Source organism: Triplophysa dalaica, chromosome 9 (genome assembly GCF_015846415.1).
Source record: "Triplophysa dalaica isolate WHDGS20190420 chromosome 9, ASM1584641v1, whole genome shotgun sequence".
Lineage (NCBI taxonomy): Eukaryota > Metazoa > Chordata > Actinopteri > Cypriniformes > Nemacheilidae > Triplophysa > Triplophysa dalaica.
The window spans coordinates 1,605,289-1,618,532 of record NC_079550.1 but is presented as its reverse complement, the minus strand read 5'-3'; the positions used below and the strand labels follow the sequence as shown (position 1 = coordinate 1,618,532).

At 39.3% G+C, this 13,244-nt stretch overlaps 2 protein-coding genes across 2 annotated transcripts; one reads left to right on the top strand and one right to left on the bottom strand.

The window, feature by feature from the left end:
- Positions 1 to 1,196: 1,196 nt before the first annotated feature.
- LOC130428644 (V-set and transmembrane domain-containing protein 5) lies at positions 1,197 to 3,614 on the top strand. The gene is given in 5 exon segments (XM_056756827.1): positions 1,197 to 1,224; positions 1,361 to 1,540; positions 1,543 to 1,678; positions 2,407 to 2,573; positions 3,583 to 3,614. Coding segments are annotated over 5 exon segments (543 nt in total).
- Positions 3,615 to 3,994: 380 nt separating this feature from the next.
- Positions 3,995 to 12,927, bottom strand: med17 (mediator complex subunit 17). The gene is made up of 13 exons (XM_056757694.1): positions 12,823 to 12,927; positions 12,115 to 12,370; positions 11,864 to 12,027; positions 10,892 to 11,111; positions 10,659 to 10,795; positions 10,500 to 10,581; positions 6,803 to 6,955; positions 6,587 to 6,717; positions 6,316 to 6,500; positions 5,930 to 6,067; positions 5,141 to 5,258; positions 4,871 to 5,030; positions 3,995 to 4,727 (listed from the first exon to the last, which is right to left on the bottom strand). The coding sequence occupies exons 2-13, from the start codon at positions 12,347 to 12,349 to the stop codon at positions 4,519 to 4,521; spliced, it is 1,932 nt and encodes a 643-aa protein (XP_056613672.1). The 5' UTR covers positions 12,350 to 12,370; positions 12,823 to 12,927; the 3' UTR covers positions 3,995 to 4,518.
- Between the last annotated feature and the right edge of the window lie 317 nt (positions 12,928 to 13,244).

Here is a 13,244-nt window from a genome sequence, read left to right as displayed (position 1 = left end):
AAATTGAAGTACTATTTTCTAAGCAAGTATTATTTTTTTAATTATGTGTACTTTTTTATAATTTTAATAGCACATTTACTTCAATTTACTAAAGTAAGTAAATATACTCCATGGCTGATTTATTAAAAAACAATGTTAAAAATTCACAAATAAAGGAACAAAAATTTTTTGGACATTATTCAGGGATGGAAAATGAAAGGCGTTCAGCAGCCTCTAATTCGCCATTTAACACCCGAATACAGAGAGATAAAACAACACAAGTATCGTTAACAATATCGTTTGTTATAAAGCTTATCGATACTAAGGTATCAACCCAATTATGTACCAGTCCAAAAAAGTACCGGTTCTCGGTACCCATCCCTAGTTACCTATAAACCAAGCCCTACATGGTTTAGCTCCGCAGTATTTGAGCAAACTTCTATTGTACTACAGTCCTTCACATGCATTATGTTCTCAGGCATCCTGTCAGTTGGTAATACCTAGCAGTTGGTAGATCCTTTTCCTATCTAGTGCCAAAACTTTGGAATAGTCTTCCCTGCACTGTCCGAGAGGCAGACACACTCTGTCAGTTTAAATACTAGACTGAAGTATCTGAAGTAGAGTGTTTTCAAAGAAGGTAGGTATTAACTGATTGAAAAGGATTTTAGGCTTGCTAAGTAATGCATAACGCATGTCTTGGTTTCGGCAAGTTGTAAAAAAAAACTCCACCATAAAAGGGATGAAAATCATTTCATCAACAAAAAAAGATGTTTTTGAGAAAGCTAGTTTACCAACCAACACATCGGCCCCAGTATTGGCTGTGAGGTTGACTTTCCAGCAGAGTTCAGTTCCTGCCCTGATCAAACACACCTGAACAAACTAATCATGGTCTTCGGGAATAGTTGTGCCGCCCAACGTCCGATCTCTGTATGACATCAGTACTGTTTTAATACACTGCCGACAAACTGGCTTTTAGCGATACATGTTCAAATTATAACACCACCTGTCTTGGCCAAATAAGCTGAAAATCTTTTTTCTAAAAAAAGGTTAATGTTTCACTACAGGAGGCATGTGATAGCTGGTATGGATTAGGATACTGTTTAGTACTGCTCTGATTGTGTTTGGCTAAGGAAAGGATAGCATATAAACCAATGATTTTAATGATTTGATGGAGTAAATGAAGGAAAAAAATCCTTTAACAACCACATAGCACTGGAATGGCAACCACCCTCAACGCTAAATCAGGCAAAAGTTTTACATAGCCAAATAGGCTATCACTATTTTTTAAGAGAACCTCCCGTTTCATATTTGGTCCAAGTTGGCAGTTTTTATGCTAACAACAGCTTAACCACACTCATTAAAACTCTCTATCTCTCTGAAGCTCAGGCCATTACTATTCAAGTCCAGAAGGAAACTGTAACCGCACCAATACAGGGAAGTAAGCTTCTCTCCGTGGACATAAAATGCATTGGCATTCCAACAATCAGATGGATTCTCAGCAGCACAAGCAAGCAGCAAAGGATTGTGGCCTGGACACCCGGTGGCTCTGCCCATATCACACAAATAAGACAAGAGTGACAGTTTATCCTAATGGCTCACTCACCATATCCCAGCTACAGCTCCAAGACTCTGGTTATCACATCATCACTGTGACAGAGCCTTCTGGAAACAGCAAAGATGTAGGTGTACTACTGAACGTAACATGTGAGAATAATAACAAATATTTGTCTTATTTCTATATTCAGTGTCACATTAAATGAGGAAATAAGCTTTCCATTTGTTAGGATAGGCAAATATTTGTCAGCGATACAACTATTTGAAAATCTGAAATCTGAAGATGCTAAAAAAACATAATATTGAGAAAACCGCCTTTGAAGTTCATCATTATTGGCTTACCGCTGGGATGATTTTGTGGAAAGTAGAAGAACCTGAAAGCAGAAATTCTAAACTTTACATAGATACCAAACTCGAGTGGGTAATTCTCAAAGAGCGGGGAGCAGCGAGTTAAGATTGTGGTCGTGTTTCCAATCATTTCTGTTCACGGTTTTTCTGCATCCACTCACAAAAAGTTTTGATATATTTACAGTAGGAAATTTGTAATATATCCTCATGGAAGATGATCTTTACTTAATATACTAATAATTTTTGCCATAAAAGAAAATTGTCCATTTTGACTCATACAATGTATTTTTTGCATATTGCTACAAACATACCCATGTGGCTTATTACTGGTTTTGTGATCCAGGGTCACATTTCATCTGTATTCTACCCTGTTAGAGATAGCGTACAATTTTTATACTACGGGGTTGAGGAGGTCGCAAAAAAAAGAAGAAGTTTAGAAAAAATTCTACTTATTGTAATTGTAATATTTTTTGCTTTTAAAAAACATTTTTTTTAATATGATCACATCTTCCATGTTGCCTTGAATAATGAATGTATGTGTTTTTCAGAGGTGCTCTATGAGGATATACAGTATTTGTTTGTGTTTGTCATTGTGTTGGGAGCATTGGCTGCATTTCTCATGCTGTGCATATGGCTCCTAAATAAACTATACCGCTACATTATGGTCTGGAATCTAAGACGACACTTACCAGGTAGCCTTCACACACACACCACAGGTGAAACTACACATCATGTATGTCAGTTGTATGAAAATTGTGACTTGACCCAGCAAGGTTTTGAATATATTAAAAAGGGGAGTGGGCCCACCACTGAATCCTAAGGCACCCCAGTGGTTAGCGGGACATATCTGCCTGTGTTGAGGAAAACCTCTAGCCTTGTCCAACAGTGTGGATTAGAGTGCTCCACTGTATTAATGAAAGCAGACCAGTCTGGTCCAGCAGAATGAGGATGGATATTTTTCAGTTAGCTTGTAGCCTACTGCATTCTATTTCTACCAAAGGAAATCTCTGCTGTAGATTTTAAAGTGGTGATATGACACAGCTAAAAAATATATTATTGCTTGTTTTAGATGTAAACCAATGTTTATACACAATTTAAGGTTCAGAAATGCTATATTTTATACACACTGAGCATGTTTGTATCTCCTCCTCGCCCCGCCTATCTGAAACGTGCTGATTTTTTACAAAGCTCATGGCTCTGAAAAGCAAGGTGTGATTTGATGGCCAGTTAACCAGTGTGTACTGATTGGTCAAATACTGCAAGCGTGTGACGGAAATGGGCAACTTATAACACACCACAGACACAGGAAAACACGTACTCACGCCATATGACCCCATTAAATCAAATGTAGCACTATCAGACACACCGGGTCAGGTTTGTCATAGATGGAATCTAAGTCTGGTGTATGAGAATTCTGATCTATCTATCTATACACTTAGCTGGGGATCTACGCATTGTTAGAAAAATGCTTTAAATATGTCTTCCAGTATATTTTAAGTCCACATCCATTCAAGTTTATGGCACACTCATTCACATCACATCAGGTCAATAACAATTAATAACAATGTCACTGATGTCAAACCTGTAGTATATGAATGTGGACAAAGGAGGTCAGGTCTGTTAGTTAATAACATCTTTGTCATTTCTAGAATGAGTATTGTTACTTTTTTTTTCAATCGTTTCTTTTGTTTTTTTACACAGAGCACAACGAAACAGAACTACAGCCACTTTGAGGAGCGCAGGCATCTTTCACATACTGATGGAGAGGATCTATCAGACCTGCATGTCTCTCTTAATGCAAATAGGCTTACCTCAGTGGGCCCAGGAACTGTCATTACACTAGCCCACATTTGTTTGATGTAGGACACACAAGGAGTTTACGCAAACGAATCGCACGACACTGAAAACCAGATGTTGGCAACTGAATGATTCCTTGGAATATCATTTGGTGGACAGCACACAGAACAAAGATTTTGAAATCAGAAATTCTTTCCAACGCTTGTGTTGACATTTATTAAACATTATTACTCTACTAGACATTGTCGGGAGTTCTTGGGTGTCCTGCAATTGTGGGATTGCAGTTTTCAGAGTTAAATTTAGTTTTCACATTGGCAAAGGCATCAGAAAAGATTTTATTTATTTACATAACAGAAACAATACACAGTTGAAAATATAAATGTTTTGTTTTGAAATTCTTGACCCAAGTTGTTTTTTTCCTTATACAAATTGACAATTAAAAGGTTTGTTCATTTTACTCAACCTCAAATTGTTTAAAACCTGTATGAATTTCAATATTCAGCCGAACACAATGATATTTGGAAGAATCTTTGTAACCAAACAACTAAGGAAGTCAATCAGGCCCCCCCAAAAGTGTTTGGTTTCCCACATTCTTCAAAGTACTTAGCAGAACAAATAAATGAATCCAGGTTTGGAACAACTCGAGGGTGATGAAATGATGACAGAATTTTGGGTGAACTAACCCTTTGAAAAAAGTTGAAGTCATGTACATGTAACTTTACTCAGGCTTGGCAGCACTGGAACCAAAATGAGCAACGTGTCTCCTACAAATCCAACGACTTAAATGAAGAGTCGTTACAACAGAACCTGTTGACAGCGAACGTGTAATGTCTACGGTCTCTACGAACACGGTGTCAGTGCCGCCATCAGCAGCTCCATTTTATAAACAAAGTTTCGTCCTTCCATTCTGCCCCAGTGTACTTCTTTATAAGAACCCCTCAGGTGACTCCATTTAGCGTCCTGCACCACATCACTCTTGGGCAGCTCTTTTGCCTGACTGCGAGGAAACTGAACCAGGACCTTACAGCCACTCTCTGGACCGTTCCGCACTGCAGACAGGCAAGCGGGGCGTATTACTTTTCAGTGAATAAAAGAATCACAAGAAAAACATAACATTTTGCAAAAAGAATAGTAATAAAAAAAATAACATTTGGTACAGGTACAAGACATGGAGATTTGTTTGTGCATGCACCTGAAATTGCGTGTTCTCCATTGGGAGATGCAACGGTGATGGCAGACGCATTCCCGACGCTCTCGATGGGCCCTAGCCCCACATGATTACTGAAACTCAACACATGCCAACCCATGACTTTGGCCAGCTGCTGCACGGCATGCACCTGATGCTGTGACATCTGCAGAAACACACGCATTTATTATTAGTCTATTTATTTATTATACACAGTCTATTGGAAGCCATCCACTTTTCTAACAGCCGGAGACAGGTGTGAGGGTGGCCTCTGACCTGTGACAGCAGGAAGTCCTGCAGCTCCTGCTCCTGGTGCGACAGCGTGATGACGCGGCCATCTCTGTGCACCACTCGGATCTGCTCCACTCCAATGTTCAGCTGCAACTGAATGGACCTGAAGACGAGGAGGAAGAGGCTTGGTTTGAGGATCCAAACAAGCTCTACGAAGAAGCAGCTTTATTATTTTGTTTTCACCATTACATTTTTCTTGTTTGTTGAATAAGACAATGGATTGCAACAAGACTGTTTAAGCACAGTGGTTCCCAAATTGTGGGTCCCATTTATTCCAAAAATGTTGGTAACCAATTGACTCAAAAACAATGCAAGTCAGTGGGGACCAACGCTTTCTGTTACCAACATGTTTTGTGAAAGTCATGCAGGTTTGAAATGACAAGAGGGTGTGTAAATAATAAAATAATTTTCATTTGAAGGTGAACTAGTCCTCTAAAGCCTTTTTTATGAATAGAAATTAAAATATTCCAGCAGAAGAAAATAAAAGCAACAAGGGAGGCAGATGTGCTAACATGAAGACGATAAAATCTTGGGACCACACTGCTTTATTTGCATCACAATGTGTCTTTGTTGCATAAACATAGCCGCTAAGCTTGGACTGCGTCTGAACAACTATTGTCACTAACTAGCAGTCTAGTTAGGACTCATCAGTCTTACTTTTCATATTTCAATTTACCTTTTTATGAAACTGACTTGAAGTCCTATCCAAAAAAATTTGGTGACTACCGTGTTAGACTGGTCTAAGCAATTCATGCAACCGGCCCCAGGTCTTACTTGCAGATCTGCTCGTATCCTTGAGAGGTGATGAGAACTTTCACGCTGGATTCATACAGGTCATTAATGTTGGACCAGTGAGCCTGAATCTGGGGATCCTCTATGCGACTCGCCAGACTGTCAATGGTACGTGCCGTCCTTAGAATGAAAGATAAAGAGCACAACTTCTTATGACGTAAGAGTTTATTCGGTTCTCCTCCTTCACATTTTTGTGTACTTATTGATACAAAGCTGCTTCTCAACTCAACTGCTTCTGTAAGATCATGATGTCACGAAGCAGACCATGTTTGTTAGATAAGTATTGATTTGTTGGTTTGTAAGCAGTGTAGTGTTTTAAAAGCTCATGAACACATCTGAGTTAGTGTGCATGTGTGTGAATACACCACCTGCTTCTAAGGAAGATGTGTTTGGCCTGTTTGATGATCTTCTCCAGCAGTCCTTCTGTGTGCTGCCAGGAGCTGATCTCTGCTTTATCATAGCCCATGGGTCCCGCCAGCCGCAAGCGTTTGTGACCAAATGGAGCGCTGGCAGGATGGGGCATTGTCACCGAGCTCAGCGTCTGCTTGTGAAACTACAATCCCACATACAGAGGAACATGTTCGTCACTGCAGCGTTTTGACATGATCTGTGAGAACCTGACCGCCTATGGACAAGTACCTCTCGTATGAGCTGGTGAAGGTTGTGTTCTAACACATACAGATGGTCGTCTGGTTTAATCCTGTCTGGTGATGCTCTCTGGCTCTTCTTCTCTCCAGCGGAGTGGCAGAGAGAGATAGAAAGCTGCAGCCCTTAAGATAACAAATATAACTAGATCATACAATTTTGAATGATTTTATTTCAACATTTTACATGAAGAGAATCAGCTTGTAATACCAGGGAAAGGATGTGAAATGATCTGATTCTTGACGACGATGTGAGGGATCTGTGATTTGATCTGAACGGCTTCGCGTGAGAGCTGAGCAAAAATCTCTTTACACAGCAACACGTTCTGAGCCGCTTCCAGCCTCAAGTGCCACATCTGAGAACCTTAGAGAAAAAATATCATCAACAACATCTTTATAGCCTGCCATTAAGGCAGGAACACTCCACCTGACTGTGCTACAACACCGAAAAGACGGCTCAACTTTTGGAAAAACAACAAAGAGTAAGTAGCATAAGATCAGGAAAATTACATTTCATGCAGTGCATTATGTTGCCGTGTTTGAAAGTAAGCAGTCTGCCAAGTTGTAAGTCCTAAGGTAAATAAATAAAGTTATTGGCTGGTAAAAAAGGGAGTCGACTCTGAATCACTTAAACGAGACGTGTCTCTAACCGCCACGTATCTGCGTCACTAGACTTAGTCTCCGCCTACGTTTTGCTGGGACTGCCGGGAAAACTTCACTCTCTCGAATGCGTTCCGCATGTGCTGCAAACGGAACGTCTATCATCATTATGGGAGTCTGCTGTGATTGGTCAAACGTGTTCATCATGTGTCGCAAATGGAACGCCAATTATCATTACTAGATTACGGTTTACAGGTGGTTGGATATTATATACAGTGTATAGATAGAGATGACTTTAGTTTACCAGTTTGAGCCCGAGTCTGACGAAGAAACATCCGAAGACGATAGTAGATAATAGATAGACAATTATAGATTGAACACTTAAATTAGCCGGGTTCATAGATAGATAAATAAACTGTTATCTCCCAGAAATAACGGTACATGTTAACGTTAGCGTTATATGCATTAGCTAAACATAGATATAAGCCACACAAATATTTCTTGAAGTTCAGACAAAAATAAATAATCACACTTACAGGTTGTGATTCGTTGGAGCTAACAGGTCCAAATAAGGTTGGTATTTCCCCCTCTTTCAAGGATAGTCTTTTAACATATCCTGCAGTGAACGTGCCAAGATTATTGAAGCAATCTTCAGTGAAATATCGCGCGCACAGTAAAACCCTGGGGTTATACTCCTTTGGTGTTATTAGAAAATGAATTGTAACCATTGTTTTCTCAGAAGTTCTTCCTTTGGTAGTTTAAATAAGACTCACTTATTTTCACAACGTAGAACACATGTTTAAGAACGCACACGCATCACGAACAAGCGACAGTGTTTTAAGGGAGGAGAGTGAAGTTTTCGCGGCAGTCCCAGCAAAACGTAGGTAGGGACTATGTCTAGTGACGCAGATACACGGCGGTTAGAGACACGTCTCGTTTGCATAATTCAGAGTTGACTCCCTTTTTTACAAGCCAATAACTTGTTATTCATTCACCTTCAGACTAACAACTTGGCAGACTGCTTACTTTCAAACACCGCAACATAACACACTGGATGAAATGTAATTTTCATGATTTTATGCTACTTACTCTTTAAGAAAATGGTGGAGTCCACATAACAAGAAAAGTAAAAAATAGGGGTTATTTTAGTTTATTTATTTAAATAAATTGTTAAATAATTATAAAAAAAATTTGGGGGTCTTTTTATCTTGTGTGCATTTTTTTGATTTATTTATATAGGTTTACTTGATTTTATTTCAATTTTAGTGTAGTTTTGTATATATTATATATTTTGTGCCTTAATTTATTGAAAAGCCACAATACTATTTCAACCTATATTTTTAATAGATTTTTAAATAACACAAATGTATTCATGGTTTTTGAGAGATTTATAATATAAAGCACATGAGCGATTAAAATGTGAAACTAAAACACAGACAAAATGTTATCTTCCGATTGCATGGACGCCAATATATTTATACTTCTGGCAATCTATATAGATATCGTTCTTGATGTAAATAGGCCCTTAAAGTCCCAGTGAAATTAAACATTACAATGCCTGTTTTTCAATTAAATATTGCAGCGTTTATTGATTCAATTCAATTTTATTTATATAGCCTTTTTCACAATGTGAATTGTTCCAAAAGAGCTTTACTGGAGAAAATAAAAAAAACACAGACCAGTGCATAGTGTTTATAGAACAAGCAATTTAATTCTAGTAAATAATATTAGCAGTCTCCAATGGTGAGCAAGCCAATATGGCCCTGTGGCAACGAACCCAAACTCCAATGATAAAAAATGGAGAAAAAAACCCTCAGGAGAAACCATTCTCAGCCGAGAGGGCCAGTTCTGCTCTGGTGCGTCACAGCTGCATTCAGTGACTTTGATAAAAAGTTAATGATGAATGTTTATGAAATACAGGGAGAGCTTATTAATTGTGATTTAGGATTTTTTTTGGTTTTATTCGTGACCGATATCAGGCAACAGAGGAATGTTATAAGCAGGGAAAAAGTTGTAGCAAAATGTAACTGAGTGCACATACAACTTAAAAAACTGCCGTCGTGTGATGTTAGTTTTACAGTGTTGAGACGGTGTCAAAAATTTGTTCTTTGTGGGGGTCCTTTAATAAAATGAATGAGAATAAAGTCCAGTGCAAACTCTGCAATGTAAAGCTGGTTTATCATAGATCAGCAACTATGATGTACAGTCATCTGAGGCCGAAGCACCCAGCAGGTCCATCCACAGGTCAGCAATCAGTTGCTAGTTTATGGTCAGACCAACCAATTTGGATGCCAGACGGGCGGAGCAAATAACGGCTTTAATTACTAAGATGATCGCTAAGGATATGCTTCCGATCGGCTTTGTTGAAGGAGAGGGCTTTAAAAACCTTATGGAGTTTGTACAGCCGAGTTTACTGTTCGTCTAGAAAAACAATCACTGCCAGACTGGAGAAATTTTTCATGACAATAGAAACTGAAGCATTTTGAGCTATTAATTCATGAAATTGGTCCGGATTGTTAATAAATGCCTTAATTCGGTAAATATGTTTTAACACGTGTTAAGTCTGGTCTAAAATCTTTATGGCTTTAATATTTGTACCTTGATCAATCCCACTGCTGTTTTTTAGTTGGTATAAATGTGCATGCTCATATTTTACACGGTAATGTTCTAGCATTATGAGCGGTTGATGCTGATCGACGTACTGTTAATAAGTGCCGGCCTTCGGTTGTTAGTATATTAATGTTTCAGCATGTTATCTTAATGTATAGCTTGATGTAAGATTGCACATTCCATAATAAATAAAGCAGTGTGACGTCCTGGATTTAAAGCGTAAATGGTCTGTCTCTCTAGGTTCATGTGTGTGTAATACAGTAAATGCGTCCATTTGGGGGAGGGGTGCGAATTTCGAAATTTTCAAATAGTTCTCATGAATCTTCGAATAATATTTTTGCTTTAAATGCCCATCCCTAGTTAATTTTGTGTGCCCTCATAATCTTCAGTTTAAATATGAAAATGCACTTCCTTCCTGTAGTGACTATCCATCTTAAATGGCATATGTTAGACGGCATGGGCGGAGCGTCTGTTAACTCTTCCCCTTCAACTGTGAGTCTGCTGCCAGTTCCATTTCAAAATGCAACGGCTGTTTTCATACAGCCCACATCCACTGTTTTTCTCATTGGAAATTCCATTTCTCTCGGAAATGGGTCAAAATACAAAAGTAATAAACAGGGACTATAAAGCTGGGATATGGATGTTTAAACCCAACAGTCAGTTATTTTCCTTCCCAGTGAACAATCTGTCGAGTTTACCTGGTTTGGCTTTGGGTGGTCTCCTGAAGAGATTCAATGTCCCAAGGTCTCCTATATCAGGGGACTGCTTCTGAATGGATACCTGCAGAGACAGGGCAAACCCTCAGGATATCAGAAAAAAATTAAATTTACTTGACATCATACGTTCTTGACTTTTACCTTGATATAAGCAGAGCCCTCCAGGTCACTGGGGATCTGCACAGTAAGCGGACAATAATCATCGGGAACCTTCTTATGAAGGTCGATGTCTGTGTTCTTTATCACCTCAAACGTGCCTTGATGGGGAAACAGGGAGCCTGCGTGCGATTCGACATGTCATTAGAACAGAACGATACCACACTTCGGTTTCATAAAACCAAGGTTACTGACACATCAGTAAACATAAACTGTACCAGCGCTGCGGTAGCTGAGATCTCCGAGGATCTTGTCTCCGACTTTGCGCAGCTTCCACTGCGATCGCAGGCGCAGCAGCTCAGAGTTAAAATCTCTCTGTCTGCGCTGCTCCTGGTTCTCGGCCAGTGACTTTGTCAGTTTCTCGGCACCTTTGAGAAGCAGCTGAGCTGCAGTTGCCAAAGATCTTTTCTTACTGATCAGCTGGAAAACCTGCGGGGTCTGTAGAAAACACACAGTGGTATCAAATGAATTTCAAAAGTCCCAAACAGCTTACTGCGATACATCAGCAGATATTCTACATTTGTGATTAATTACCAAAAACCTAAATCATTACATTCCACCATCACATTGTCTCAAGCGCAGTGTCTGACTGCCAGCAAATGACCAATAATCATTCGCTTGTTTATATGACATTGCATTGCATGTTCTGTTCACATAGCAGATTACAGTCACAGCTCTAATAGTGTCTAAATAAACTAGGCAACCAAAGTTCCGCTTGTAAACTTTTCGCATGTGGTGTCTGTAATGCAAATATGGACCACTTTGGATGGTCCAGAAGAACTTACCGTTTCAGTTACACAAAGATTTGAACAAAACACAACCAACTACGATCGTTTGATTCGATCATTTACGATCGAATCAAAATGCTGAACGATTATAATTAAGATTTGATTATGCATGTAAGATTTTAAAATAAAATTGAATCCAGAAGTGGCCCTACACCAGATGGCACCTTGTTTGTCAATGTATATATCTTAGTGATATACTTCTTCCAGTGTAAATCAATTCATTTATTCTTAAAAATGATTGTGCTTCTGGATTATTCTTTAGTCAAACTAGCGAGCTTTGTGAAAACACACAAATTCAAGTGAACAGGGTCCTTTTTGGAGCTTTGGACTCATTTAGGGTCAAACTTTATATATGTTGTGTGTTTAACACTGTATAGAAATGGTTGGTGGTGAGTCAGCGACCTTGGCAACATTGGGGTCCTGGGAGACAGGGTCGAGTGCCATATACTTCTTCTCTTTGACAACACTCAGCACATCATGCAGCACACACATCTCTGTTAGTGCGCTCCGCAGGTTGTTCCTCACGGAGTCCCAGGGCCACAGCGACGGCTGAAACTTCACTGTACCTGTCAGCAGAGAGACTGGTCAGTAATTCAAGTCTTTGTAAAGTAAAAGACCAAGGAGCATTGAGTCGAACAAAAATAAATCCAAACCCTCATCCTCTTCTGCCTCACGTGTGCTCCACTCGTCCCTTGTCTCCCGGTCGGTGCGTTCCTCGTCCGAATCTGAGCTCTGGCCAAAGTCGATCCTCTGAGCGAGTTTAGACAGGTTCTGAGACATGGACAGCGGAGGCACGTACGTCTCCATCCCATCCAGAGAGACCTCTTGTACCTGCCGCTCAGACGACGACTCGATACTCACACGGACCGCTGGGCCGCCTGACATCATGCTGAAGACGCACTGGGTCTGCTATAGTGAAAGAAGCATTTAGCCAACGGAGTTTAAAAACACTCACTAGTTAAGCAGCTCTTTTGTACTATGCGTTACTATGTAGGCAGGTAGCAAAGCCAACTAAGATGGTCAGAATAAGACGATTGCCAAAAAAGTCACACACTAAAACGTGAAAATATAATGCCCAAAATTAACATAAAATGCTCGACTGTGTAACACGTTCATACTGTTTTACAACAAGGAATGTTGATGTCATGTCCAATATTGCTGCCTTTCACTAAGGTGTCCATGTAGTCTGCCTACTAGGTAACGTAATGAGACGCAGACAAAGCCATTGATTCAAACATGCTGAACGAGCTTTGTGTAACTTTCTCAGTTTATGCCAGACAAAGCTGTAACGCACAGTATACTGTTTAGAATGAAAATGTATCATTGTATATCAAATATACAATGTTGCGTACTATACTTACATCTATGACGGGTTTTTCTATTCTTCTTTGTTTATGTTTGTGGTGTAGCTCCGAGCTAAATGACTGCTGCTAACTGCAACTGAACGAGACCGAACCATATCTCGCGAGGACAGGGATGTAGGAAGTGCCGAGTCTTTTTTTAATTATTTGTAAAGTACAGAGTTTTTTTAACGTGTGCTTGATCTTTGTTTATAATAAAAACAATGTAAACAAAGATCTAAAATACATTTACTTTCTTTAGATTATATAGAGGTAACGTTAAGCAAAAATGCTTAAGTTCATCCCTAGTCTTTAAGTTGTTTATAACTTCATTTGTTTGTTGTCTTCTTTTAAAAAAGTCATTAACATGTTTAAAACAGTATGCATAACATCTTCAGATCTCCGGTTTCCATTTATTGTAATTTTATGTTACTCGATATCTG